This window comes from Bipolaris oryzae (assembly GCF_000523455.1).
Source record: "Bipolaris oryzae ATCC 44560 unplaced genomic scaffold scaffold_266, whole genome shotgun sequence".
In the NCBI taxonomy this organism is placed as follows: domain Eukaryota; kingdom Fungi; phylum Ascomycota; class Dothideomycetes; order Pleosporales; family Pleosporaceae; genus Bipolaris; species Bipolaris oryzae.
Window position 1 is genome coordinate 1 of NW_006911542.1, and position 24,445 is coordinate 24,445.

General features: G+C 51.1%; 8 protein-coding genes across 8 annotated transcripts; 4 read left to right on the forward strand and 4 right to left on the reverse strand.

The window, feature by feature from the left end:
• Positions 1-374: 374 nt before the first annotated feature.
• COCMIDRAFT_9858 (uncharacterized protein) lies at positions 375-5,510 on the reverse strand (the record flags this gene model as incomplete). Its single annotated transcript, XM_007695058.1, has 1 exon — positions 375-5,510. One exon carries the CDS (start codon positions 5,508-5,510, stop codon positions 375-377), a length of 5,136 nt encoding a protein of 1,711 aa, XP_007693248.1.
• A 635-nt stretch (positions 5,511-6,145) lies between these two features.
• COCMIDRAFT_109337 (uncharacterized protein) lies at positions 6,146-6,770 on the forward strand (the record flags this gene model as incomplete). Its single annotated transcript, XM_007695059.1, has 3 exons — positions 6,146-6,292; positions 6,369-6,680; positions 6,744-6,770. 3 exons carry the CDS (start codon positions 6,146-6,148, stop codon positions 6,768-6,770), a joined length of 486 nt encoding a protein of 161 aa, XP_007693249.1.
• A 557-nt stretch (positions 6,771-7,327) lies between these two features.
• On the reverse strand, positions 7,328-11,582 carry COCMIDRAFT_9860 (uncharacterized protein; the record flags this gene model as incomplete). Its single annotated transcript, XM_007695060.1, has 4 exons — positions 7,328-7,429; positions 7,493-8,302; positions 8,349-8,930; positions 8,976-11,582. The coding sequence occupies 4 exons, from the start codon at positions 11,580-11,582 to the stop codon at positions 7,328-7,330; spliced, it is 4,101 nt and encodes a 1,366-aa protein (XP_007693250.1).
• Positions 11,583-12,839: 1,257 nt separating this feature from the next.
• On the forward strand, positions 12,840-13,229 carry COCMIDRAFT_109350 (uncharacterized protein; the record flags this gene model as incomplete). Its single annotated transcript, XM_007695061.1, has 1 exon — positions 12,840-13,229. One exon carries the CDS (start codon positions 12,840-12,842, stop codon positions 13,227-13,229), a length of 390 nt encoding a protein of 129 aa, XP_007693251.1.
• A 436-nt stretch (positions 13,230-13,665) lies between these two features.
• On the forward strand, positions 13,666-14,934 carry COCMIDRAFT_9862 (uncharacterized protein; the record flags this gene model as incomplete). The annotated part of the gene is made up of 2 exons (XM_007695062.1): positions 13,666-13,812; positions 13,975-14,934. The coding sequence occupies 2 exons, from the start codon at positions 13,666-13,668 to the stop codon at positions 14,932-14,934; spliced, it is 1,107 nt and encodes a 368-aa protein (XP_007693252.1).
• Positions 14,935-15,126: 192 nt separating this feature from the next.
• On the reverse strand, positions 15,127-16,914 carry COCMIDRAFT_30801 (uncharacterized protein; the record flags this gene model as incomplete). The annotated part of the gene is made up of 1 exon (XM_007695063.1): positions 15,127-16,914. One exon carries the CDS (start codon positions 16,912-16,914, stop codon positions 15,127-15,129), a length of 1,788 nt encoding a protein of 595 aa, XP_007693253.1.
• A 524-nt stretch (positions 16,915-17,438) lies between these two features.
• Positions 17,439-19,064, forward strand: COCMIDRAFT_109352 (uncharacterized protein; the record flags this gene model as incomplete). The annotated part of the gene is made up of 1 exon (XM_007695064.1): positions 17,439-19,064. One exon carries the CDS (start codon positions 17,439-17,441, stop codon positions 19,062-19,064), a length of 1,626 nt encoding a protein of 541 aa, XP_007693254.1.
• Positions 19,065-19,592: 528 nt separating this feature from the next.
• Positions 19,593-20,901, reverse strand: COCMIDRAFT_30803 (uncharacterized protein; the record flags this gene model as incomplete). The annotated part of the gene is made up of 4 exons (XM_007695065.1): positions 19,593-19,843; positions 19,892-20,433; positions 20,483-20,687; positions 20,757-20,901. The coding sequence occupies 4 exons, from the start codon at positions 20,899-20,901 to the stop codon at positions 19,593-19,595; spliced, it is 1,143 nt and encodes a 380-aa protein (XP_007693255.1).
• Between the last annotated feature and the right edge of the window lie 3,544 nt (positions 20,902-24,445).

Sequence of the window (24,445 nt, forward strand, 5' to 3'; positions counted from 1 at the left end):
TTATCTAAAGAAGAGAGAGCAAGCTGAATATCTGCCTCGTGAGAAATTGACTGAGAAGCGTGGCTTGGAGGCATTGTAGGCAAAGGTGTGGTGGGTGCGCAAAGTTGGTAGGGTGACCGACTCGCTTGCCTGACCGACTCGCTTATCCGTCACGTTACGCAATATGGATGTAAGATATATGCAGGTACATCGCTCATCAAATATGCTTATACAAGTGATAGTATTCCAGGTCTTATTTCTACTCATACCACATTCTCTCTGATATACACGCAATACCTTCACACAGCGTACTAATACAAGAACCCAGATTTACTATGGTGTTCTTTTTGACAACGAGATAATAAAATTACCAATCATACATCAATTATTTGAGCTTAATACTTCTTTTTGCGCTGCCTGACATGTGGATCTTGCCCTTTGCGATTTCTCTTCTGCCGATCCGTTGGCGGCCGATACGGCTCTTTGCCATATTCCTCACGATACAAGCTCAACATGTACTCGTCGACATGTCTCTTAAGCTTCTCATTGCCATGTATATCCAGCTCTTCTTCGTCTTTGGAGTTAGAGGCAGCAGCGGCTTCTGAAGCAGCTCGTGTTGCATTGACGCTTTCGTTGAAGTCGACTTTGTCTTCTTGAATTTCGTCGACGATTTCCTTTTGCGCAATAGATGCCGCAGTACGATCTTCCGTGTCTTCAACATTGCCCATGACACGTGCGTCACCCAAGAGACCAATTTTCTCGCCAAGCACACGCTCCATAGCTGCACCGGCCTCATCGGTAGTATCAATGCCCATGTCCTCATCCAAGGCGTCTCGCCAGGTAACTTTGTTGAATGTGTCTGTGGTGAAATCACCCTTTTGTATGATGACATCATCGAGGAGACGCTTTTGATTAGACTTGCGAAGTATGTTGGCTTCGATTGTGTACTCGCTCACGAACTTGTAAATGTGAACATCGCGCGTTTGGCCAATTCGATGAGCACGATCCTGACATTGCTTGTCCATTGCTGGGTTCCAATCTAGATCATAGAAGATGACAGTGTCAGCACCAGTAAGATTAATGCCGAGACCACCGGATCGCGAGGACAAGATGAAGCATAGGATGCGGGGGTCATTGTTGAAGCGATCAGTAAGGATCTGGCGCTGTTCGATCTTGGTAGACCCATCGAGACGCAAATAGCGATGCCCGTGAATGTTGAGGAACTGTTCCAGAATATCAAGAACCTTTGTCATCTGAGTGAAGATGAGAGCACGGTGGCCACCAGCTTGCAAATCCCGAAGGAGCGTTGCAAGGCGCTGCAACTTCCCGCAATCGTACTGAAGCAAGCGTTTATCGGGAAAGGCAATGGACTGCCGGATGCGCGACGAATGGAAGGGATCTGGTAGGTGAGCTGCGTCTGAGGCTCGGATGAGGTCAACACCACGTTTGGTTAAGGTTAGCGGGGCAAGCTCCTCGGCGGCAACAGCGGGTGTGACACATGTGAAGCGTATGATCAGGGGCTCAAAGGCTTCAGCGCGTTGCTCTAGGGTTGGAATCATGTCGAAGAAGTGTGTGATTTGTTGATCATGCCATTGTGATATGACCCTTTGAGAGCGTGGAGACCTGAATCCGAGACGGCCATGATGTCGCTGAACAACATCGTATTGTATCGCATCCTCTGGCCTCGGTTGCAGATGCGCTTGGCCAAAGCCATGATACGTCGGATGAGGGGCGTGGTGTTGACGGTAAAGTGGAGGTCTGGGTATCTTTTTGCCTTCAGTGATGGCACCAAAGGTATGCTCGTGCCAGTCGACCGTCACTGCATCGATAATGTCCTTTCCGTATATCGGCATAAACTGGGTGCGAGCGCGCGTAAGAGCTACACATGTCTGCAGATGATCTCGGACAGCCACCTGCTCTCGCTTGGCCATTGCCGCCATTGTCGATTGGAGTGGAGACGTACCCGTCTCGACTGATTTGTTGATGCGTCGAGTTTGACGCTCAATCAGGTCTTCCAAAGGCCGCGTGGCACGGATTGGATAAGTACGTCGAGCATGCCCTAACTGTGTCTGCTCCCTTCGCGCGAAATTGAGATTCAGAGCATCCAAACTTATCCTCTTGTCTTCCATGCCTTCTTGCAAACGCTTGCGAATGAGAAGATCCTTGATCTCGTACTGCGCGGCAACGGATTTTGGCATTGCCATGGATGTGACTATGGCTCGCGTTTCAAACAGATCAGGATGATTGCAGACCTTTCGCAGTGACATCAAGCAATTGATAATGGACATGTAGTTACCTGAGGACAGGATCTCCTTTGTCGATGCGCGGCCCATGAATCCATCGTATAGCTGACGTTGCCGTTTGGAGAGTTTGCAGTACACTACATGCTCATATTTGCCTGGCATCTGCTTTTCGACTTCAGACTTTAGCCTTCGGAGCAGATACGGCCTGAGGACTTCGTGAAGTCGCTTGACGATCTTTTGTGCTTCTGCGTCAAGCTGTTGACGGCCCTGGTCCAAGATTTGAGATGTAGGGTTCTTCAAGGCAAGTGTAAATTCCTCCAAACCAGCAATGCGGCCTTCTCCAGCAAAGCCAGCCGGCATAAGGAAGTACAGCAACGACCAGAGCTCATCGATATTATTCTGGAGAGGTGTTCCAGTCAACAGCAGTCTTCGTTCAGTCCGAAGATTGAGCATAGTCTGCCAACGTTGAGACTTGAAATTCTTGATATTATGGGCTTCATCGAGCACGAGGTAACGCCAAGGACGCATCTTGAAAGCCGCAGCATCTTGAAGTATGAGTTGGTACGAGGTGATGACAACATTGTACATGTCCTTGCCCATGTTGCGCCATCCCAATCGCTTCCGTTTCCGCTCGTTGATATCGCCGTAGTAAGTGAGGATCTTGAAACCAGGCAAAAATTTCCGGAACTCCATTTCCCAGTTGAGCATGACACTCGTAGGTACCACAACTAAGTGCGGTCCCCAGATCTCGTGGCGGACAGCGAGGTAAGCCAGAAGTGAGATCGTCTGTATAGTCTTGCCAAGACCCATTTCGTCTGCTAGGATACCGTTGGTATCGGACTCGTACAAATTCGCAAGCCAGTCCAGTCCGTCGTGCTGATATTCTCGGAGCGTGCCTCGTAACAGGAATGGGACTTCGGTCCTCGGCGGTGAAGACGCGTGACGAGACCGAGAAACGCTTTTAGACTGCACAACATCTTCCATTAGAGTAGCCTCGGGGGGTTCGACCGATGGTCGAGGCTCGGTGGCCTCAATGGAGGGAGCAGGCTCTGATGGTGCCGCGTCTCCGTTCACACACGGTTCGTCATTTATGGCAACTGTGCCATGTCCATTGACATGAGGTTTGTCCTCCTTGTCTTTCATGGACATGGCGGCATGGCCATTTACCTCCTCTACTGTTTGTTCCTCGCCCTCCAGCGTCTTGTCCTCGATTGCAGTTTTTGCAGCTTCTTTCAGCTTCTTTACATCCTTGGGTGCCAAGAAACCCATCAAGCCAATGTCCTCCTCTCCGCTGTCATCATCGTCTTCTGCCTCTGAGTCATCGGCGTCATCCTCGTCGTCTTCAGTCCCAGACCCTTCATTGCTTGACCAAGCTTCGCTACCAGATTCCGAGCTTTTATCGTCGTTTTCTGAATCCATTAGGGCGTCATCAACCTGGTCGAGTTCTACAGTAGCCGGGTCAATATAACCCGGCTTTTTCTCATGCTCATTGTCTTCTGGGTCATGGAATCCGTTCGCAAGTGTTTCCGGGTGCTCGTCAAGATCTTCAGTTTCGATGTCTGGGTCAGGGGTCGGTGCAGGCGTGCGCTCCTCCTCCTCCTCTTCTTCTTCTTCTTCTTCTTCTTCATCTCCAGAATCCTCCTCGTCCTCGGAACTAGTCACCGGTAAATCTGGAAGTTGGCCGTACTTTTCGCGTAGCTGTTCGGCGGTAAGATTCGCATCATCGTCATGCTCGTTTTCTGGTTCACTGTCCGAACTCGAAGACATAACATCGTCATCGAGCTGTTGTTCAGATGTATTTGAGACCGCACTCTCGAAATCTTCCATATCGTCGAAATCTCGATCTTCGCTCATCAGCGAGGACGCTCCATCACCAGCGGTGCGGCCCCCAAGAATTTCCTGTGCCTGGTTAAACATGTCGTCCATGGCCTTGTGTCCAAGCTGTAACTGTTCCTCCTCGTACTTGGCCACACGCTCCTTGTCAATTTCGACCTTGACCAGGCCCCACGCGTCTTTGACATCTTTGACCAACTGCTTGTATCTAACCACCTGCCGCTCCGTCTCTTCTTGTTCAATCTCATCCTGACTCTTCCGCTTGAACTTATTCTTCCAAAATTCGTAGGCTTCTCTAGCTAGTATCTTCGCCGTCCGGCGATGAAACGCCTTTTCTTCTTTGAGCAACTTGTTAAAGTGCAGAGCATGCGCAACTACATGGTCCCAATGACTGTACTGAGCTGACGGTTCTGGGGCAGGTTCAGGAGCAAAGACACTGCATCGTTCTTGACTCAGTACTCCATGCTCAGCCGCTTCAACAATCCGCAACCGGCGTTGTGCCTCGTCCTGGGCCTTTTCCTGTGTTATGCGCAGCGACTCCTCGCCTTCCAGCGGGTCGTCCTGTTGTAACCATCCTTCAAGTGAAGCGAACTGCGACTTGGGCGGGGCATGATGGGGATGACGGTTCGGGGGGTCGGGCTTTCGGAGTCGTAGTCGCAATCGCGGGGCCGGAATTGATGGATTGGAGCCATCGGGCGACGCGTATAGGCCGGCGTCAGGGTCGTGACCATTGGTGTCGGGAGTATCCATGAACTCATCACCTGGAGGGTCAGTCGGTATTTGCGTGCCCCTCCGCTGGCGAGTGCCCCGCTTGCGAACTCCGCCGCCAGGCGACCCGTTTTGTAATTGCGGCGACGCGACTGGTGTCTGTTTGGCGAGAGCAGAAGTCTTTGTATTCCGCTCAGACTTGCGGGCAGGCGTAGTCAAAGATTGCGTGGACGCCTTTCTAGCAAGGGCAGATGCCGCCTTCCCTCTCGGGGCCGACGTCGGGCCTGAGCCATTGCGCGACTCGCGCCTGGCCGCACTCTTGGGGGTGCCGTTGGTCTGCGCTGCTTTGGTCGCCGGGCGGGAGATGGGCTTTGTGGGCTCGGGCGTGGGCGGCGCAGTCTCTCTGTTCACACGCGATGACTTCCTGACGCCATTTTCGAAAACAGTCGTAGGGCCGTCTGCTACAAACGACTTCCACGGGGGTGAGGCAGCGCGTGACGTCGAGCGACGTGGCGTGGTGGTCGTGTCTTCTAATTTTCGCCGTTTTGCAGGCCGCCCAATGACGCCACCATCATGGCCATTTACAGAGGCAAGCTGCTCTCCGTCATTGGCGGTCAGGGGCGCATTGTCGTCGTCGTCGTCGTTGCCGTGTCCATGGAGCGCGATGGCGGATGGGCTGGGTGCGTCGGTCGAGTCGCGTGGTGGGATGGAGTCGTAGTCGCGATCCGCGGCAGTAACTTCTTCCATTCAGGAAGGGCGATGGATGCGGCCTGGGAAGCCTGTAGACCACCCGGCGCGCGGCCAAATCGACATATATCAGCTCGAAACAGATACTACAGAGTAGCTGGATGGGTGCTGAGAGCAGTGCTGGGTCCAGATTTTAGATTCGGCTTCGTGCTGGGATGATGCAATGTGATGTCGAAGTTGAGAGATGGTGAAAACAGAGCCCGGCGATAATGTTTGGCGGCAATCACGCTAACGACCGGCACGGGCGCGCATGGCCATGCCGGGGACGCGCAGCCTGCAAGACCACATGTGAAGGTTTGCGGTACATGGGCGAGGAGCTTGATTGGAAGCCGTATAGGGAATCTTTGGGGATTTCTTTTCTTTTCTTCCTTGGTGTTACCTGCTTGATAGCGCTGTGGTGGGACATGGACAAAGAACATATGTGGTGCTGGTGGTGGGAGTCTTGGGCCCAGCCTGAGCAGTAGAGGACCCACTCTTCTCCCGCCAAGCCCAGTTGGGGCCGCAACTGAGCTCATCGCGAACGACACACCAAGACAGCAACCTGACGAATCCGCCCTGTCCCCCGCATTTGCGCCGCTCATGTACGCTCACAATCCCGTCAATTCCCTCGAAAGCACACTGACTCATCCCGTAGTATGTTCTCCAGGCGTATTGTCGCGGCCCGTCCGCTGGCCCGATCCATTGTCCCCATAGCAGCACGCCCATGCCCACAATTCACCCAGATCCGCACTGCCCTAACCGACGCCGAGAAGGCCAATCTCGAGCTCTCCGACCCCAATCAAGTACGCCTTTCTTGTTGCAGGACCTAACGAGAGGAAGATAGGGAGGCTTCCAGAATGCTGATCTGATATGTGATAGAATGGCGGTTACATCAACCCACCAGCCGAGAAGCGAGGAAACCGTGATCCCTACGGCGACTACTGGGACAAGCAGGAGCGCCGCAACTATGGTGAGCCCTGCCACGAGGACAATGACATCCTCGGTGCGCTAGCCCTGCACGACTACAACCACTTCAGTCCCCAGTGGGGTTTTGTTCTCATGGGCACCTTCATCGCAACCGTCTTCGGCCTCTGCGCCGCTGTCAAGTCCGTCTACCCAGACAAGATCAGTGCGCCCAAGACATACCCAGATGGTCTAGAAGTCGAGCTTGGAGGCAAGGGTGCTGTGCCTGTATGTCTTGTCTTGCTCGGATTATTCCTTTCAGATAGATCAAAGTGCTAACATTGTCACCAGGCGAGGAAGCCCGGTCAGGGCTGGTAGGTTACGAGAATGCGAAAATAAATTCGTGTATAAAATACAACTCGCAATGGAATTCTCCTTGTCATTTTGATACCTCGGACATAAACTACATATATGATCTCTGACTCTTATACTTGATCCGTATCTTGTCGCATCGCAGGATTACGCAAACATGACTTGAACCACTACAGACACACTCATGTACTAGACGTGATGCATATTCATCTATCTACCTACTTACTCACCTATCTAGCCTCCCTAAGCAGACCCTAAGCGACTCCAAAACAAAACCCGGAAAATTAAAGATACCATCATAATGTATCGTACTCGACCCCATTCCCTAAGCATAGAAACGAAGGTGGAACAAGAAAAGTAAACGCCAGGCTAAAAAAAACCCATCATCACCATCCCCGTCCCTTTCGCCGACCAAGAGCCTGAAACCAGTCATCGAATAAAAAATGGATAATGATGCAGAGAGGTATCAGAAGGGGGTGAAGAAGAAAGCAGCAAAAACGCCCACGTGCTAAAGCACCTTACGCATGCGTGACGAAAGAAGAAAACCATTGTCCATCCCCACTTTACCGACGCCCAGCACCCATGCCGCCCGCCATCCTGCCGCCACCTGCATTCAGGCTCTGTCGTACAATTGCCTCTGCCGCCTGGGCAGCTGCAAGCCGCTCCTATACATTAACGGGTTAGAAAAAGAAGGACGATGATAAACTTAATGCCAAGAACAGACATACCTTTTGTCTACTCCGGTCTTTCAAGTACCGCTCAGCCTCTGGTCTCATTCTCAGAATCCTCAAAATCATATCATCGTTTGGCTCAGCTTGCGCTTCTTTTCTCTTCTCCTCTTTGGCCTTCTTCATCGTGCCCAAGTTGCGCGACAGCATAATCGTCTTGTGCCGACGAGACGGCACGCCCGCAAATCCCGCAGCGCCGCCAAACTGGTGACCCATGGAGGCTGGAGCAGACATGCGGTTCATGCGCTGCGCTTGCTCTTGTTGTCTCTTTGCACTCGCTGCAGCCATGGATTCAGACGTCCGGATAAGGTCTTCCGTTGCCTCAAAGTAGAAGAAGTTTAGGTTCTGCAGCTCGTGGTACTTGGGCGACTTGAGCACATCCATTGGTACTCCCTCAACGTTGCCATCCTCATCCACAGCATGGAAAAAGTCAAATAACATCTTGAGCCACTTGAACACAATGTCAAGCTCTTGTTGGGTTAGCGGTCGCTGCTGTGAGAGCTTGTCAGATAGTGGGGGCACCAGCAGCGACTCTATTGTTGCCAGTGTCTCTTTCCATAATCTCGTCATGACCATAATCATGGCTGCATCCGTCAATGTCTGCTTCATAATGGCAAAATTCTCGTCAAAGTAGACAAAGAGAGGGCCAAGAGCCTGCGTAACGTCTTGCTGAGTAGGTCCTTGAACAACTGACATGGGTCGCGCAGATCTGAAATTTCCTAGGTAATTTGTTACCTTGGAGGCCACGCCCTTGTTCAGGAGAGCATCGAGTGACCGGCGCGAAAGCTTGTAGCCAATGAATGATGAGAGCTGGCGTTGTTAGCATGGGCGGAATGACACGGTGCGCATATCCTACCTTGTCTGTAATCTTTCGTGTCATGTCCCGCTCAGTCCTCTTAAGTGTTCTGAACGCCTTGCCAAAGTAGAATTGTATGTCGTCTCGCTCGCCCTCCATACTCACACGCAGCAGCAAGCGGCCTTGTGTGTCCAAATCAAGCCAGTACTCGCGGGGCATATAGTCTCGGAAGTGTGATGGATCGAGCTTGAGTGATGTTCTGCCAACGCAATCGTGATCGCCCATAGCATCCCAATCCCATATTGTCGCAACAACATTGAGTGGACCGTTGGTGGTGATGTCAATGGTCTCTTCCCAGCGAGGGTTCAAGTTGCGGTAGATGACTCGTGTCTTAGCCAGGCGCTTCTGGTACTCGTCACCAAGCACTACATACGGGTCGCTAAGCCCGTTGATGTCGCATGCCTTCAGATCCTCAGCCTCGATGATCTTGATGGTGAAGACAAAATTATTGTTGCGAAGGCGTTGCGGCTGGGGTGGGGCATTCTTCTGGAGGACCTCAGCGCAAGCATCGACGCCAATCTCGCGCTCGAGCTTATCTAACTGCTGCATTGCATATTCGATGTTGTTGAGTTTGACAAGAGACTAGTTCTGTCAGCGTGATTCTGCCTAACGGTATTGGTGTCTTACCTCGGGGTAGAATTGGAAAGGTTCAATCTTGTCCTTTTGGCTGTAAAAGTCCTTGACGGTAGAAAGCCATTTCTCTTGTCTGGTCTGATTGGCAGCAGCTTCCTGTTCAGGCGTCAAACGGTCCATTTCCCGAGCAAACTTCTGCTCCACGAGCTCGCAGTATCTCGCAAGGGCAGTACCGATCGATTTGGAGAGAGCTGTCATGAACTTGGCATAATGTACGTCATTATCCCAATTCAGAGCTACGATTTGCTCAATGCTCTGATTGAAGGATCGGGAAACATCAACAACCGAAACGCTATGCCTCTCGTCATCCATGGGTATAGGATTCTGCGATTCAATCTGGAAAGAATCTGCTTTGAACGCATTGTCCACCCAGCCAGTCAGGTTCTCATCCGTCATCTGTATCCATCTCCATACAAAATCCTGCAGCTGGTCTTCGATACTGAAAGCAAAATTCTTGCCCGGTAACGCGTCGCTGTGGATGCGGCGAATCTCAACGAGTTCCTTGTACAAATCAAACCCATCCTGAATCGGGACATCTTCTCCTTTGTTATGGGCAACGTCCATGATCCGAGCAACCAGGTCTCGTGCATCAGCAGCATATGCAGGAAACATCTTCTCCACAAGACACATCATGGGACTGGCACCCATGACTTCTGGATTCTTGCGGTAACGCTTCTGTATCCGCTCGCACAATTTGACAACGGCACGACCAAGCTCAATGACATGATAGAACTCCCACTCTTCCTTTGTGTCCGGTATGTGCTTTGCGAGAAGCTCGCGATACACATCACCAGCTTTTTCTCGCAGGCCTTGGCGTAACTGCTCAGTGAATTTGTCCATTTCTTCTTCTGTACCTGGAAATGTGGGGTCGTCATAGATGTGATTTTCCAGGACATACATGACTGGACCGAGGGGAGGTGGCTTGGACTCGTACACGTGCATCATGAGCTCATACAGCTCACGCAATAGGCAGTCGTGCAACGCAGACAAGATCTGCTGGTTAAGTGCATAGTCATGAATTGTCCACTTCGTCCGGTCAAAGAGGGATGATTGGACTGGAACAAAGCTCATACGGCTAGCCCTTTTGTCTACTGGGGGTGGTTCCTTGACGTAGTTGAAGGCTGCATCGAGTGTGTCCAGGTCAACCTCCTGATTGGTGTATCGTTCGCATACAACGTCCATGAACAAGACGAGGCGCGAAAACTGGGGTATCCTCCACCGAAGGGCTATTTCATTCAGGAGCTCAGCGGATTGTTTTGACAGCAGCTTCACGGATGGACTTTCGGCAGTTGCTTCGGTTGCTTCGAGCTCGGAATCGGCCAAGTCATGTTTCAGCGCTTCATTCAGTATCGCACGGTAAGTGGCACGTGGGTCGGAAGGTATGAAAGTATACGACGAGTCGTGGTCAGAATCGTCGTTGATGTGGAGCCCGCTCATGTCTACAGGCTGGTCAATTACATACGAAGAGCCACTTTCAGAAGACATGGACCCTTGTCTGGAGGCGTCTGCATAGCCTGCATCCATTGGTGCTCTTGGCTTGAACTGGGGTACAGCTCCACCAGGTGAGCTCTTTGCTAGTTCCGGGTTAGACTGGATGATTGCTAGAATCATCTGCGAGAGGTCTGGCACTTCTTGGTTCTTCCATGCCTCGTATGCCTCTTCAGTGTCAAAGTCTTCGGCGTTGAGCGTCTTCTTTGTCATGAGGCTGAGATGGGCCTGGTATGTCTTTAGATCTTGGAGTGCCGCCTTTTCGGTCCACACAGACTTGTATCTGTTGATGTCATTCTGCACGTCCGAGTAGCTGATGGAGAAGATGCGCGAGACCACCAGAACAAGCGGCATGTCCTTGACCTCGTAGCTTCGGGGAATCTCTACCTCAATTGTTGTGCCTCCTTGACCGCCGTTGCGCTGGTTCTCAGCAGCGAGATCCTGGTCGTGCACCAGCAGCTTCTTCTCCATGGTCATGAGCCTCTGGGCAAGCTCGGGGCGGTCCCTTTGCCAGTCGTGGTCCCTGAGGATGGAGCTGACGAGGCGAAGGAAGAGGGCGACATGGCGGTCGACCATGAGCTTCCAGTTGTCGTCGGTCGGTGCCTTTCCCTTCTGCAGCTCCTTTGTGGCATTCGAGTAGAAGATGAGCAGCAAGTCCTCGACCCGCCTGTCCTTGTCCATGTTCTTTCGAAACGAGGGGTCCTTGAAGGCATTGAGAAAGACGGCAAAGGTTCGCTTGACGGTGGCGTCCTGGAACTCCGGCATGCGCTCTTGGCCCATGAGCACCTTGGTGATGCGCTTATCGAGGGCGGCCATGAAGTCGCGGGGGAAGCGGGTGCTCTTGGAGTCCCTGATGAGGGAGAAGTCCTTCATGAGGTCGTTGATGGACGTCGACGAACGCTGGACCTGCTTGGGGGTCGAGGGGACATGCTGCACTCGCTTCTGGCGGGGCTGCAGCAGGTATGCGAGGAACGCGACGCGCAGGGCATAGAGGTAGGCATCTTGGGCGGTGACGGGGCGCTTTCCACGCAGCGTGGCCGAGCTGTTGCTGCGCAGGCGTTCGCGGGTCTGCAGGCTGTTTATGCGACGGTTGCTCCCGCGGACGCTGTCCATGGCTGTGCGAGGGTGCGAGGGATCAATGGGGTGGGCAAGGGCGTGTGGCCGCGGTTGGGCGCATGTCAGGGCCGCAGTCGGGGTGGTCGGGGGGTGGTGGTGGTGGTAGTGATGGTGTTGTACGTATGTCTGCGTGTTACGGGGCGGCCGCTGCTGCCCAGTGGAACGAGACACCTTCTCCAGCAGTAGTGGGGGGGGCAGAGCGACCCAACCCGACCCTTCTCTTGTGCTGTCGCCGCGTGCAACCACACTATGATGTCTTGTTGCGCCTAGGCTAGCGTCCTTTGTTTTTCTTTTTTGGATTTTTTTCGTCGCTATTGACACAGGCGTGAGACGATCGGCCGTGTGTCTCTGGGCGTCGCGTCGTGGGCAATGGGGTCGCTGGTGGTGGCGCGGCGGCAGCTCCACCGCAGTGCGTCACACGCAGCTCCAAGGGCAGGGGGGTCTACGAGCCTCACAGTCGCCGTTGGACGCTCAAGTCGGCCTTGAAACCAAGCGCAAATTAGCCGCGAGTTTAATAGCTGCTTGGGTGACATGCTGGCCAGAGATGAGATGAGAGCGTTTGGCCAGAACCAGTGCCGTTTGCTGTTCTGCATGCCGCCAGCCCTTCACCGCCGTCTTCTCAGGGCACCTGCACCTCTTCACCACGCCCACATCCATGAACAGCCACTCTACCTGGACACCCGGACAGGCTCGCGGGAGAATCCAGACACCTTCCGCCTCGATACCCCCCCAAGAGGCCATCTCCATCTTACCCGCTTTCCGCCGACGTAGCACCACGAGCAAATTCGCTTTATTTCGCCGGCTCACGCTGCCGGTCGTCGTACTCAGTCCCAGTGTAGCCGAGATGGCATGAAGCTCGGACGTGCTGGCGTCTTCACATGAATGTCACCCGTCGCGCTTCGTGCCTTTCGCAACATCACCAACGGCCGCGAGGCTCATAGTGTAGCCTCGCGTGGACCCTTGTGGATCCTGCCCATTACCTCTTGCTCTCTTGCCTTTTGCCTTTTGCCTTTTGCAGTCCCAAAAGAGCATGTCGCTCACGCCTCCCGCTTACTTCCCTCCATAGCTCACGCAGTCATTGCGCTCAACGCTTCGACATCCAACAAAACAATAGCACCTCGTATTCACACATTGCACGCGCCACGAAAACAGCACAACCCCTCCAACTGGCCCGGATAGTCTCGCCCGTCCGGAAACGCTGTCCGTACCGGCAACCTCTTTTGTCCATCACACGATATAACCCCACGTGTCGCCATGCCAGCATCTCAAAGTCCAACCAATGCCGCTGACCGGCCGCGCCTGACGGAAGCCCAAAAGAAGGAGAACCACATCCGCTCAGAGCAGAAGCGACGCGAAGCAATCAGAGAAGGCTTCGACCGCCTTGCCTCCATAGTACCAGGCCTAGAGGGACAGGGACGAAGCGAGGCTGTTGTGCTAGGTGGCGCAATCAAGCTCATGCGCGAGAAGATTATGGAGCGGCAGCAAATCATAAACGATGCAAAAGCAAAGGGAATCGATACAACGGGCTGGGAGCTAGACAAGGACACGATGGAAGCGTGCGCAAGGCAATTCGAGAGGACCATGGCCGAGGATCGCCAGGCAGGGAATGGGGATGAGAATGGACTCGACATAAAAAAGGAGTAGGCGCTTTCATGTTCAAGCCAGAGCAAAACACAATGAGCGTTTGGTGCTACAACCAAGCTGCGGGGAAAAAAGCGTATGCTACCACCGCATTGCACACATGTACGAAGTCATGAGACTATGATCTCTTTTTGCGGGCACAGGAGCGATTAATATGAAGAAAGCAAGACACTTGCGCACCCAAACATCTGCCGACTACCTTCATACACATGTGTATTTCACCGCAACTGAATCACGAAAGGCACCATTGGGCGAGTTACGACTATGCATTCAATTCAACATTCACCCGTGCACGAGCCATTGTCTTATCGATAAGCCCAAAATTATCTTTCACATGCTTTCTGCGCCCCGCCAACCCACCTACTGGGTCCAACGCATCTGGCACTTTCCGAACACTAAGCTCAATTCGACTATCAAAGTATCCGCGCATCCATCAACAATGGCGTTTAGTTTTGGCTTTTCAGGCGATGACATAGAAGAGGATCTGAATGATGTGCAGGAGCAGCAGAGTGGGCAGCAGACAGGTGCGGTGGAAAGTAATGTACCGCCGCCCATTGCCGCTCGAACTCACGATTTGGATGAGATGGTAGGTTAGCAATAATCCCATTCCTCTACTTGAACTACGTATGAACAGCCAGCAAAACCGTTCTCTTCCATCTCTTTGTTTTATTTTTTTATTATTATTATTTTCGTCAATCACTTTCCAAATCATACATAGAACTTGACTTACTAAATCCACCTTCTCCAGCTCTCCACCCTCCCCGACAAAATCTCCTTCTCAACAGTCTCCTTCACCTCCCCCAAAGGCACCACCGCACACCTCCCCCGCCGCGAACTCTTCGACGTGCGTCTGCAACTCATGGCCGAAGACGACGGCACAACCGCGTCGCCACTCTCCGGCCTCGAATCCAGCGACCTGCAGCAAAACATCTACGAAGGCGGCTACAAGACGTGGGAATGCAGTCTAGACCTTGTGCGCTTCCTGCTAGACCGAGGCCCACGGAAAGATCTCGATGACCTGGTGCGTGTGGGCCACGTGATTGAAATGGGATGTGGAAGTGCGCTTCCCTCGCTACTGCTGTTCCAGTACGCAATACGAGAGGGGCTCGGAATTTATTTTACGTTAACAGACTACAATGCCGATGTACTGCGCTGCGTTACGCTGCCGAATCTACTGTTGGCATGGGCAGCGACGTTGAGTCGAGAAGAGAGTGCGCGGTTGTTTGCGGAAGACACGCCAAACCCGCTGCTACGAGATGAAGCGTCGTCTGCGCATCAGCCTACTGGTGCTGAAGAGGAACACGCGGATTTGTACATCACACCGGAGCTGCTTGAGGCGTTCAAGGCTTGTCTGCAGAAGATCGGTATTACACTGACGTTTCTCTCGGGGTCATGGGCTCCGACGTCCGCTTTACTGCCGCTCATTCCTTCATCGCCTGATCTCAACACTTTTATCCTCGGCTCAGAGACTATATACAGTCCTGCGTCGCTGACGGCGTTTGCTGATGCCATTATGGCGCTCATGGGCCGCGTCAAGATGGGCAAGACACTCGTGGCGGCCAAGCGGGTGTACTTTGGCGTCGGAGGTAGTGTCGATGGCTTCAGGGAAGAGTGTAGTCAGCGGGGCTGTGTAGCAAGTGAACTCGAGTTTGAGGGGCTGGGAGAGGGTGGTGTGAGGAGATGTTTGGTCGAGGTGCAGATGTATTAGCGTGAGAGACATTTCTTGCAGTTGCATGTATGAGGAGCCAAAAGTAAGGGGTATCTAGGAATTGCTGCCATATGGGACAAAAAGAAATCTAGTAGGATACTGAGGGAGCCCGTTAACGCTTGCAACATGGAGTAGCCAAGCAACAACACACTCTCGCCAAAAAGAAAAAGATCGTTACAACACGCAATCCCATTACCTCGCTCTGACTATAACAGTCGGCCCAGGCAATTCCCTCCTTCCATCCGCATCCTCACCGCCCCGCATAAGTCTCCTATACGTGTCACCCTCAGCTCTTAGCTGCTCTCCTCGACTGACCTGCAACCTCTCAACCCCTTTACCAATAGTATCAATATGCACCTGCACAGGAATCCCACTCTTGTAACCCAACATCTCAGGCGCCGCAACGCCTTCACGCAGATTTTCCAGTCCAGCTTGAATTTCCTGGAGCTTGAGCAGTGTTTCGGAAACGTGCACGACAGCTTTTTGGCGGTAGGCGCTGATGTTTGAGAGGAGGGTGAGCGATCGTTTGTTTGCTTTGACGTTGCCACGGTTGCCACCGAGTCTTGTCCAGAGCGAGGACAGGAGTTCTTCCTGGGAGCGGGTAATAGACTGGTCGTCAGTGGTGGCAATGTCGAAAATGGTAGTCAGACGCTCCTCAAGATTGTTGAGGACGAGGAGAAGCGCTTGAGCGGTTTCAATCAGCCGTGTGATTTCGTCCTTGTTCTTGCTCACGTGCAGCACGTATTGGTCGAAGATGCGTTCTTGGAGCGAAGGCGGCGGCGCAACAAATGCGCCCGTCATTTGGCGGATTATCTTTCCGACAGTGCCAATAGAGGCGTCTTGTTCTGAGATGCCCGAGAGCACGTTCATAGTCCAGGTATTGGTCGCGATGACCCGGTCCATCGCAGCACCTATCCGGCTGTTGTAGCGTGATAAATCGACAGAGGCCTCGTTTGCCGTTTGGATAAAGTATTCGAATTCGTTTTCTAGCGCTTTTCGACTAGGTAGACGCGAATGTTTGACTAGGATGCGCAGGTCCCGGATGGCGAGCTCGGAGTTCTTGATTGTCGCAGGCAGCGCCGACGTGTCTTTTGATGCATCAAGAATATCCTCGAACTTGCCTTGGACGTTGATAAGCTCTTCGAAGTCGGCTTGGTTCCCAGCAAATGAATCTGCAGTGGCGCAAGCGGGGATGAGGTAGGAAGAGCCTGGCAGTGCGCACACAGGACCCATGACGGCGTTTGAAATTGTAGAGCGAAGCATTCCGGATGCCAGCTGAATTCCAAATACCAAAATACCCACACCCAAGACAACGCCCAGAAATGGCTTGATGAAATGTTTCACAGCGTAGGCGAAAATGTCTAAGAAGTGAGTAAAGATTGGAGCACCCACATTTTCCCAAAAGAGATTGACATAGTGCCATGGGCTGACTTCTTCCTGTCTCTGCTTTGGTGGCCGACGATGGGCATCCGATGACCCCTGTGTGGAGGATCTGCGAGGCGTACGGCGTGAATTTGATGAAGTGTTATGTTGTGTATTTCTGGTTCGGTTTCGTGGTTGCGATTTTTGGACAGGCGACCCATCATAACCTGAACTCTCCATGGAAGGCATGATAAGGCTGGGCCCAGAAGAGTCCCGTGTATGCGATCTTTGATCTCTCGGGAAGGGTCTGGGGATGGTTGTGTCGGGTCCTATTCTCTGGAACTGGCTAGCTTTTGTACGGTTTGCTTGCTTCCTGTCTGAAGCATCCTGTGACTGCGCCGTTGGCGTCGAATGACTGAGATGATGGCGCTTGGGCCTGGGGGTAACAATGGAGTCTAAGACAGGCTCTTGCACGACCTCTTTGTCTGAAGCTTCTAGTTCCTGGTCACTAGCAGCGTCGCTCGCTGAAGGGGTGGAGCCGCCTTCGTCAGATGTATAGTCAGCATTGCCCCAACTACTTCCCAGGCTGCGATCTAGGCGCTTGGTGCGCGCGCTCATGGTTTGTGATGGAGAAGTTGACGTCAAGCGGATACCGAGCCAAGGTTAAGACAAGAAGGCAGCGCAAGACGAAATATAAGAAATATGCAAGGAATGTCACAGTGACGATTCAACTTTCACTAGACGTGAATCTACTCTGGTTGCAGGGGGGCTGGGTAGAACAGGTCGCCACTGCTAGAGGCGTGACGTGGTGCGGGGCCAATCAGGTGTTGGGCGCAAGTTGCATGCCTTTGTGTGTGTCGCGGAAATGTCCAGACTTTGACTCTTTTCACTATTAGTACATGATTGAAACAGGAATCATGGCGCATTACCTGTTGTTTTATCACTAGAGTACGTAGTCTATGTATGTGTGTATATATGTATGCATGTATGTATACAGGTGGGGGATGGTGTTGTCTATCCCTTCCAACGCGTCCACGTCATTGTGCTATGTTTTGTTTGGGCTAGTCTGTGCCAAGCCCCGCTAGCCTAGAAAGTGCATCTTGACCTTCACGTCCGCGCACTCGACGGCTCAAGACTTTGCAATGCCACCATTGCGCCAGCTTACATTCGCGCTGCAGGCTGTAAGGCGGACAAAAACAAACACCAGGATATGGAGCCAACATGGGCATCTTTTTGTGAGGAGCTGCTCGTGCTCTACACCGCAGCAATTGCATTACACGGTAACCGTCTCATCCGAAGACCCCGCCACTGCGCGACTTAATGCAACAACCACTACCCCTCCTACCCCTTCTACAGACCACCGGACGCTCGCGCAAACGCACAACCTCTTCATAACTTCACCATATAGTCCTGGCTCGCCGCTCATCCTTCCCAATGGCGCCTATGTCTTTCAGAAGCTGCAGTCCTTCCTACGCACGCAATACCCACAGTTTGGCTTCCAAGAGGTCATCACGCCTATAATATACAAGAAGTCGCTTTGGGAAAAGTCTGGGCATTGGGAAAACTATGCCGAAGACATGTTTAGCGTCCAGGGGAGGGGAACGACTGCTCAGATACCTGAAGCTGACGGTGGAGAGGATGGCGAGTTTGGACTAAAGCCAATGAACTGTCCAGGCCATTGCTTGTTGTTCAGAGACGAGATCAAAAGCTATCGCGATCTGCCAGTCAGACTTGCTGATTTCAGTGCATTGCATCGGAACGAAATCTCAGGCGCATTGACGGGCTTGACGAGGGTCCGGCGGTTCCACCAAGATGACGCGCACATCTTCTGTCGTCCTGATCAGATCCTGGCAGAAATTGAGCAAACGCTCAAGTTTGTAGGCATGGTATACAACACGTTTGGGCTAGGGCCATACAAGTTGCTTCTGTCCACTAGACCAAAGGATAGCTTCATTGGCACTATTGAAGAATGGGACCGTGCAGAGGAACAATTGACAACTGCGCTAAACAACATTGGCAGTGAATGGGTCATCAATGAAGGAGATGGAGCATTCTACGGCCCCAAGATTGATATCGTCCTGAAGGACTCAAACGGCAAAGAGCATCAAACGGCAACCATTCAGCTTGACTTTCAACTACCACAACGCTTCGATCTACAGTATCAGGCATCCCCTGAAGAGGTGGAGACACGGTCACAGAGTTCTATGGATGAGGGTCTTGACACAGCACTTCGCCGTCCTGTGATCATTCACCGTGCTGTTTACGGGTCAATTGAGCGCTTCATGGCCCTGCTCATTGAGCACTATGCGGGAAAATATCCCTTTTGGCTTTCCCCTCGACCGGCTATCGTGCTATCATTGAACTCTAGCCCCGAGGTTCTCGAACATGTCTCGCGCATCCAATCAGTGCTGTCAGGCCTGAAGTCACAAGACCCATCCGAAGCGTCACCATCGTCACCAAAACCTCTACCTCTGTCAACTATTCACCTTCCTGTTGACATTGACATAAGTGATCGCCCCCTTGGCAAGAAGATTGCAGAGGCAAGAAGAAAGAAATACAATCACATTATCGTCGTTGGCGGCCGTGAAGCAGATGATGACAGTATGAATCTGCAAATCGTAAACCAGCCTCACGAGGACACTACAATTGAAGTTTTGGAAAAGCATCTCGAGAGACAGCTCACCGACAAAGAGCGTTCCAAGGGCGCAAATGTTCCCTTAGGCGTCGCTAGAAAATACTTCGAGCAGCTCGCCAACTCATTTCTATAGTTCAATATCTTACAATCATATTGTTCACTACTACCATGCGGAAGCGGTTCATTTATCATACAAGATTTTAGGATACCTTTTAGAGGAAAAAGACTATGATGTGTTTCTCTTCACTCAACCATTTTACCCTAATACACCACTTTCTAATCGATGGAAGTCCTGGTTATCGAGCCCTAATTCAGGGTCAAGACTCCCACTGTGCGATTCAACCAGACGCTCTGCCGCAAGGTACACTGACTTCCGGGTGTGTCGGTTTTGTGGGTCGTGGTACCTTCTTCTCTGAACGTACTTGATACATTCAAAGGGCAAACTCTCGCTATTTTGTATTCAATTTCTCACCATGATATGCATCTTGCAACTGCGGAACGTGATTGACGAAAAAAGAAAGTTACAGACCAACACTCCACAACCGGTGACAAGCCACAACAGGTTGAATATCCGATAGCGACTTCATTTTGTGTCCACAGGCCTTGCAGTGCCCTATCAAACGAGTTAGGGTGAGATGTGGACCGTCTTGTATGTTGGTATTCAAGGAACGTTTAGGTGTGTGTTTTTGGCGGTCGCAGAGGCAAGAGACGGTAACTGCCCAACTGTAGACACATGGCCTTTGGCGTGTATGTTAATAGGATCTAGAGAAGGGACGCTGGAGATCGCACTGTTCGAGGGAGATGCTGGGCTACTCCATCTATCCAGTGTAGGGCGAGAGGGTCTGTGCGATGTGGCCTCCTGTTCGACCGAGCGCATCGTCAAATACTGCGTCACAAGCATACAGATGACCACTAGGACAACATTTAGTACAGAAAGAGAAATAAGGTGCAAGTACTAACCGTCGGTCAAACACAACAACATGCAAGCATGACCTCGTCTTGCAAATTCTTGGCTGGCCATGAGGATGTTGAAGGTAATAGAGCTGATGAGCATGATCAATGCGCCGATGACGTTCCGTACCAACATAACTTGCAAATTGGTCAGACAGGAGCCCCATACCGTTCTTCGTACGCTTCTTATCCACAGTCCGATTCCTTCGGCGTTGGAAGTGTTTGTCCCCTCAGCGCTATTGGCCATGCTTGGTATTCGAGGTATTTGCAAAGCCACAGCTGGGCGAAGTTGCCGTATGAAGATCCCCGTCAGAGCTAGGTTGGTTGTGACATCAAGTACCACGACCAGATAGGCAGTCGGCGGACGAAATCCGATGCTACATTCACGCCTGCCACCTTGGAATACAACTATTCGGTTGGCAAATTGTGAACCCGTTATTGCAATAAAACAGCTCACTATCAAAACCCCTCCAATGACGTATAATGGATCACACCAACGGTTGATGAATGGAGCCCGGACGATGCGAATACGTTCGAGGAGAAAAAGATACCTGAAAGCATAAGAACGTTGTCATCTGGATAGGGTGATGGTAGACTAACAGAGCAATCTTCGTCCCTCCGAACCCAATAACGCAAATTATAAGAGCAGTTTGGCACTCATCATACCCGTGCAAGCCGGACCCTGTGACCACTACTAAAGCAGTAGCAACTAGGAGGACCGTGCAAAAGAAACCTTGTACGAATACTAGAACGTCTGAGACTCTGCTCTTGGACCTTTGACCAGCCATGCGGCCTGCTCGATAACCTGCGCACAGTGAGCAAGGATCAAAACAGCGATTATAGAGGCTCATAACTCGACATGAGCTGTACTTACCTTGGACGAATGCGAGGAGAAAGGCAAACAAGATACATGCTACCACTACGGAAGCACGCACGGCTGAACCCTCATTGCCCTTAGATTTGTCCTTGGCTTCATTGCGAACGGTTAAGGGCAATGCAACTGCTGGATGCGTTGACATTACGAGGACCAGAAATGACAATGGTCGCATGACTGCTGTTCGCATAACTCGGCTGTTATTGCAAGGGAGAGATTAGGAGGCCATTTTTGTTTGCATGAATCCCATATAAGTAAGTGAAGTTTGCCCCTTGGTTGAAAAGCATCGACCCGTGCTCATACATGTGCTCAGATGCAGATGTTGGAATCTTGGTACGTGACAGGCCCTATCCTGGCTGCAACCTGGCGGGCTTCAATGAACCATGAAAACATCCCTGGGTAACTCCGACGTGTTGTCGCCAGCCCCGATTCCGGCGCTATACATGCGATGTGAAGCGGCCAGTGCACTTCCAACCCCTACTGAGCAGACAGCTTGGGACTGCAACGCTGTGATCGTCGACAAGGGTTGTGACCGCTGCTGTGTTCAGTAGAATTTAGTAGTCCCGAACACGAAGGGTTTGGATCGACACATACATAGCCACTGTCAGTAATAAAAGGGTCCAGAGACCACCAGGGTGTTTCGTGGAAGGGAAAGTCGGGCTGGGATCCCCCACTTTTCTGAGGTTGTCAAAGGAAACTTTGGCGACACTTCCACCACCCTTGGGAATACGACTGGGTAATAACCAGCACTGGCACGTCAGAAAGCTTCAATATCGTCATCCCGCCAACATTTCCCCTGAATTCTCCTTCACATCAGAGTTCCTTTAGAGCGACCCTTTGGGGGGTTTTACACACGTTACTCGCCACAATCAAACCACATTTAGTGATCTGCTCGTCGCTGGATATCTACTTATTTTAATACACCTCCTCCAGGCCGACATGGCACTTCGAGACTTTAATTCCATCCCCTATACCACATACACCATGAAGTGAGGCTATTGATAGCTTGCAAGCACCCGGAATGCATGTCATCTTATCTCCACTCGCACGTTTCGACGCTGCATGCTGACGATACTTTTACAGCTGATTCGCTGCTTCCACAGCTATCCTGGGCGGTGTGATGCTTACTTTGACGACGAAACGAGGGTTTACGATTGCCATTTTTCCTACTAAGTCGCCGATTTCCTTTCTCTAAAGCACCGTTCCCCCCCATCATCTTCCACAGTCAGGATATTGTTTGAGGGAAAAAGAAGTCTGAGGAGGATGGAACTAATTCTGCCCTTACTCGAACACTTCACGTATTGGAAAGTGATGATATCGGTGCGAAATGGCCAACTGTATTAGACAACTTGCACATGTGAAGCAGAACGGGCCGGTTGCATGCATCGACTTCTTAACCACATATGAATATGTCTCAAAATACTGGTGTAAAATATCGACGTTGAAAGAAAAAAACGACTCTCGGCATTCTCCGTTCGTGGGCCAAAAAAATCACTCTCTCGCATATTCTTGCCACAAGCCACTCTCCCTTCCGCGTCCTCTCGGGTAGACAAGCCACATATACCCTCAAGCCCATTACCATTAGATCTTCCGCCCGCTCCGCCCGCAGCAAAGAAATGGTAGTAGTATCATCAGACCAGCATATCCCAAGCCATCCGAGCAATCCCGTCCCTGTCCTCCACAAATTCTATCTCTCTCCCCTTGGGCGGTCAAGATGGTTCGCATACATGTTTCTTTACCTTTCTGAATCTGGTGCGGTCCCGCATGCAGCTTATTCGAGCTCTGCCCTCGTGGAGCCGAAAATTTGTCCCATTTGCTCCTGCCAAGGGATGGCCTCCCCATGTTCCCAGATATCTTTCTAGTGGGCTTTCTGGGGTCTTGAATACCAGATTTCTTACTTGCTTGCATGTCACTAGTACGTGCTGACTATGCACTGGCCTGGTCAGCAAGGATGAGGGGTTGGGGGTCGTTGGGGAAGTGGGGCTATGCTATGGATCTTGAATTTTGTACTGCATATGTATGTATAACGACCAATAGTTTTTTGGACACTGGTATATAGGGGGCGGGTAGTTTCGAGTTTGGGTATCTATGATGCTTGCTGCGCATGCAGGCTGTAGTGTGCTATTGTCCGGAGAAATGCATGGGGTTCACTTTCTTTTTCTCCTCTAATTGAAAGTGTCCAGGTGCCTACATTGAATTGAAAAAAAAGAGAGAATAGCTGTAGCCATGCTCCATTGAGTCAACTGACAGCTCCATTATAACTACCTGGCTTTCAAATAATTGGCAGTTGATGGTGATGTTGGTTGTCTTCTTCGTTGATTGCTTCAGCGCCCAAGTTAAGACGGGCCGATATACACCTCCTCTCTCCACCTCACCTTGTAAGCGGAACCGCGGGATCTGACCCTTGCGGGTAATATGCTCATATTCAATCAACGACGTGGTCATCTGAGCTGCGGGACTTCCGGCAGCTGTTGGTGTCGGTCGATTTCCGGATGAGTCTTCCACTAATGCATGGACGGCACCTAATGGTTTGTGTGGCAGTGTTAACAAAGGAATGCCGCGTATACATCGAGTTATAGCGTGAAAGTATCTAATGCATTGCTAACATACAGACACGTAATGAATCAGGCAGTGTGCAATTTTTGGACGCGCGGGAGGTGGGCGGTTGTTTGTCAGATTACCGTGTAAGCACGGATGTGGGGGGGAAAGTAGAGCGTGGTCGCTTCATCCATAGCTAGGCACCAAAGCAGTTCCTAGGTCTATATTTTATGGGATTGGAGAAGTAAAAGTGGATATTGTGCTGTGCATGAGCACTGACAGACCTGTTCTTCGGGTTCCCCGATCTGTAGTTCGGGTGCGAAGATGGAGATCAGATTGTTAGTTGCACAGATTTTGGTAATAGTGAAGTTGAAGTAAGCAATTTTTCGCTCATATAGGAATGCACTTCCTATGTAGGTGTTGTTATGCTAGGTATCCATACCCGTTGTGCTTACTCTATACCCCTTTGGGAATAGATAAGTGAATGTATGTCATTCCATAAACCTTCCACGACTATTTGCCCTTGCACTCACGCTTAGACGAGTAACCTTCGATTGTCTGTTCATCCACCCGCTAGTTTCTCCACTTTATTACCGCAGTGATGATCTTGTGCTTGCCCGTCCAAATGTTTTGTATTGCGACCCACATTCCGCAACTACAGCAGCTCGGGTCGCGAGTGCTTGGCCATATGGACAGGATGCGAGTCATGCTTCCTATCATCCCAACCTACTCGAGATAGTTCTTAGGCTGCTAAGTGAAATAGAAGAAGCAAAGTAAGTCCTTGAGCTACATATGTTAATATGGTTATGCTGTCGCGCAACTGAAGTACATCGTTTTGAGATCCGAAAAAGAAGACGCGTACTGTCCGTGCGCACCCAATGCAACACTTCAGCCAATGCAACACCCCACCAAAATACGAGCTCACTAAAAAATAAAGCTTTTAACTACTACTAAAATACTATTATTATAAGATTTTTTAGTAGAGTACTAGTATAATTATATATTTAATATATATCTACTAATATTTACTTAGTAACTATATACTATAGCTATAGGTAGTAGTTTTAGTAATAAGCTTAGTAGATAGTAATATATTACTACTACTACTTTTAATCTTAATAATATAATACTACTTTAATATTTTTATATTC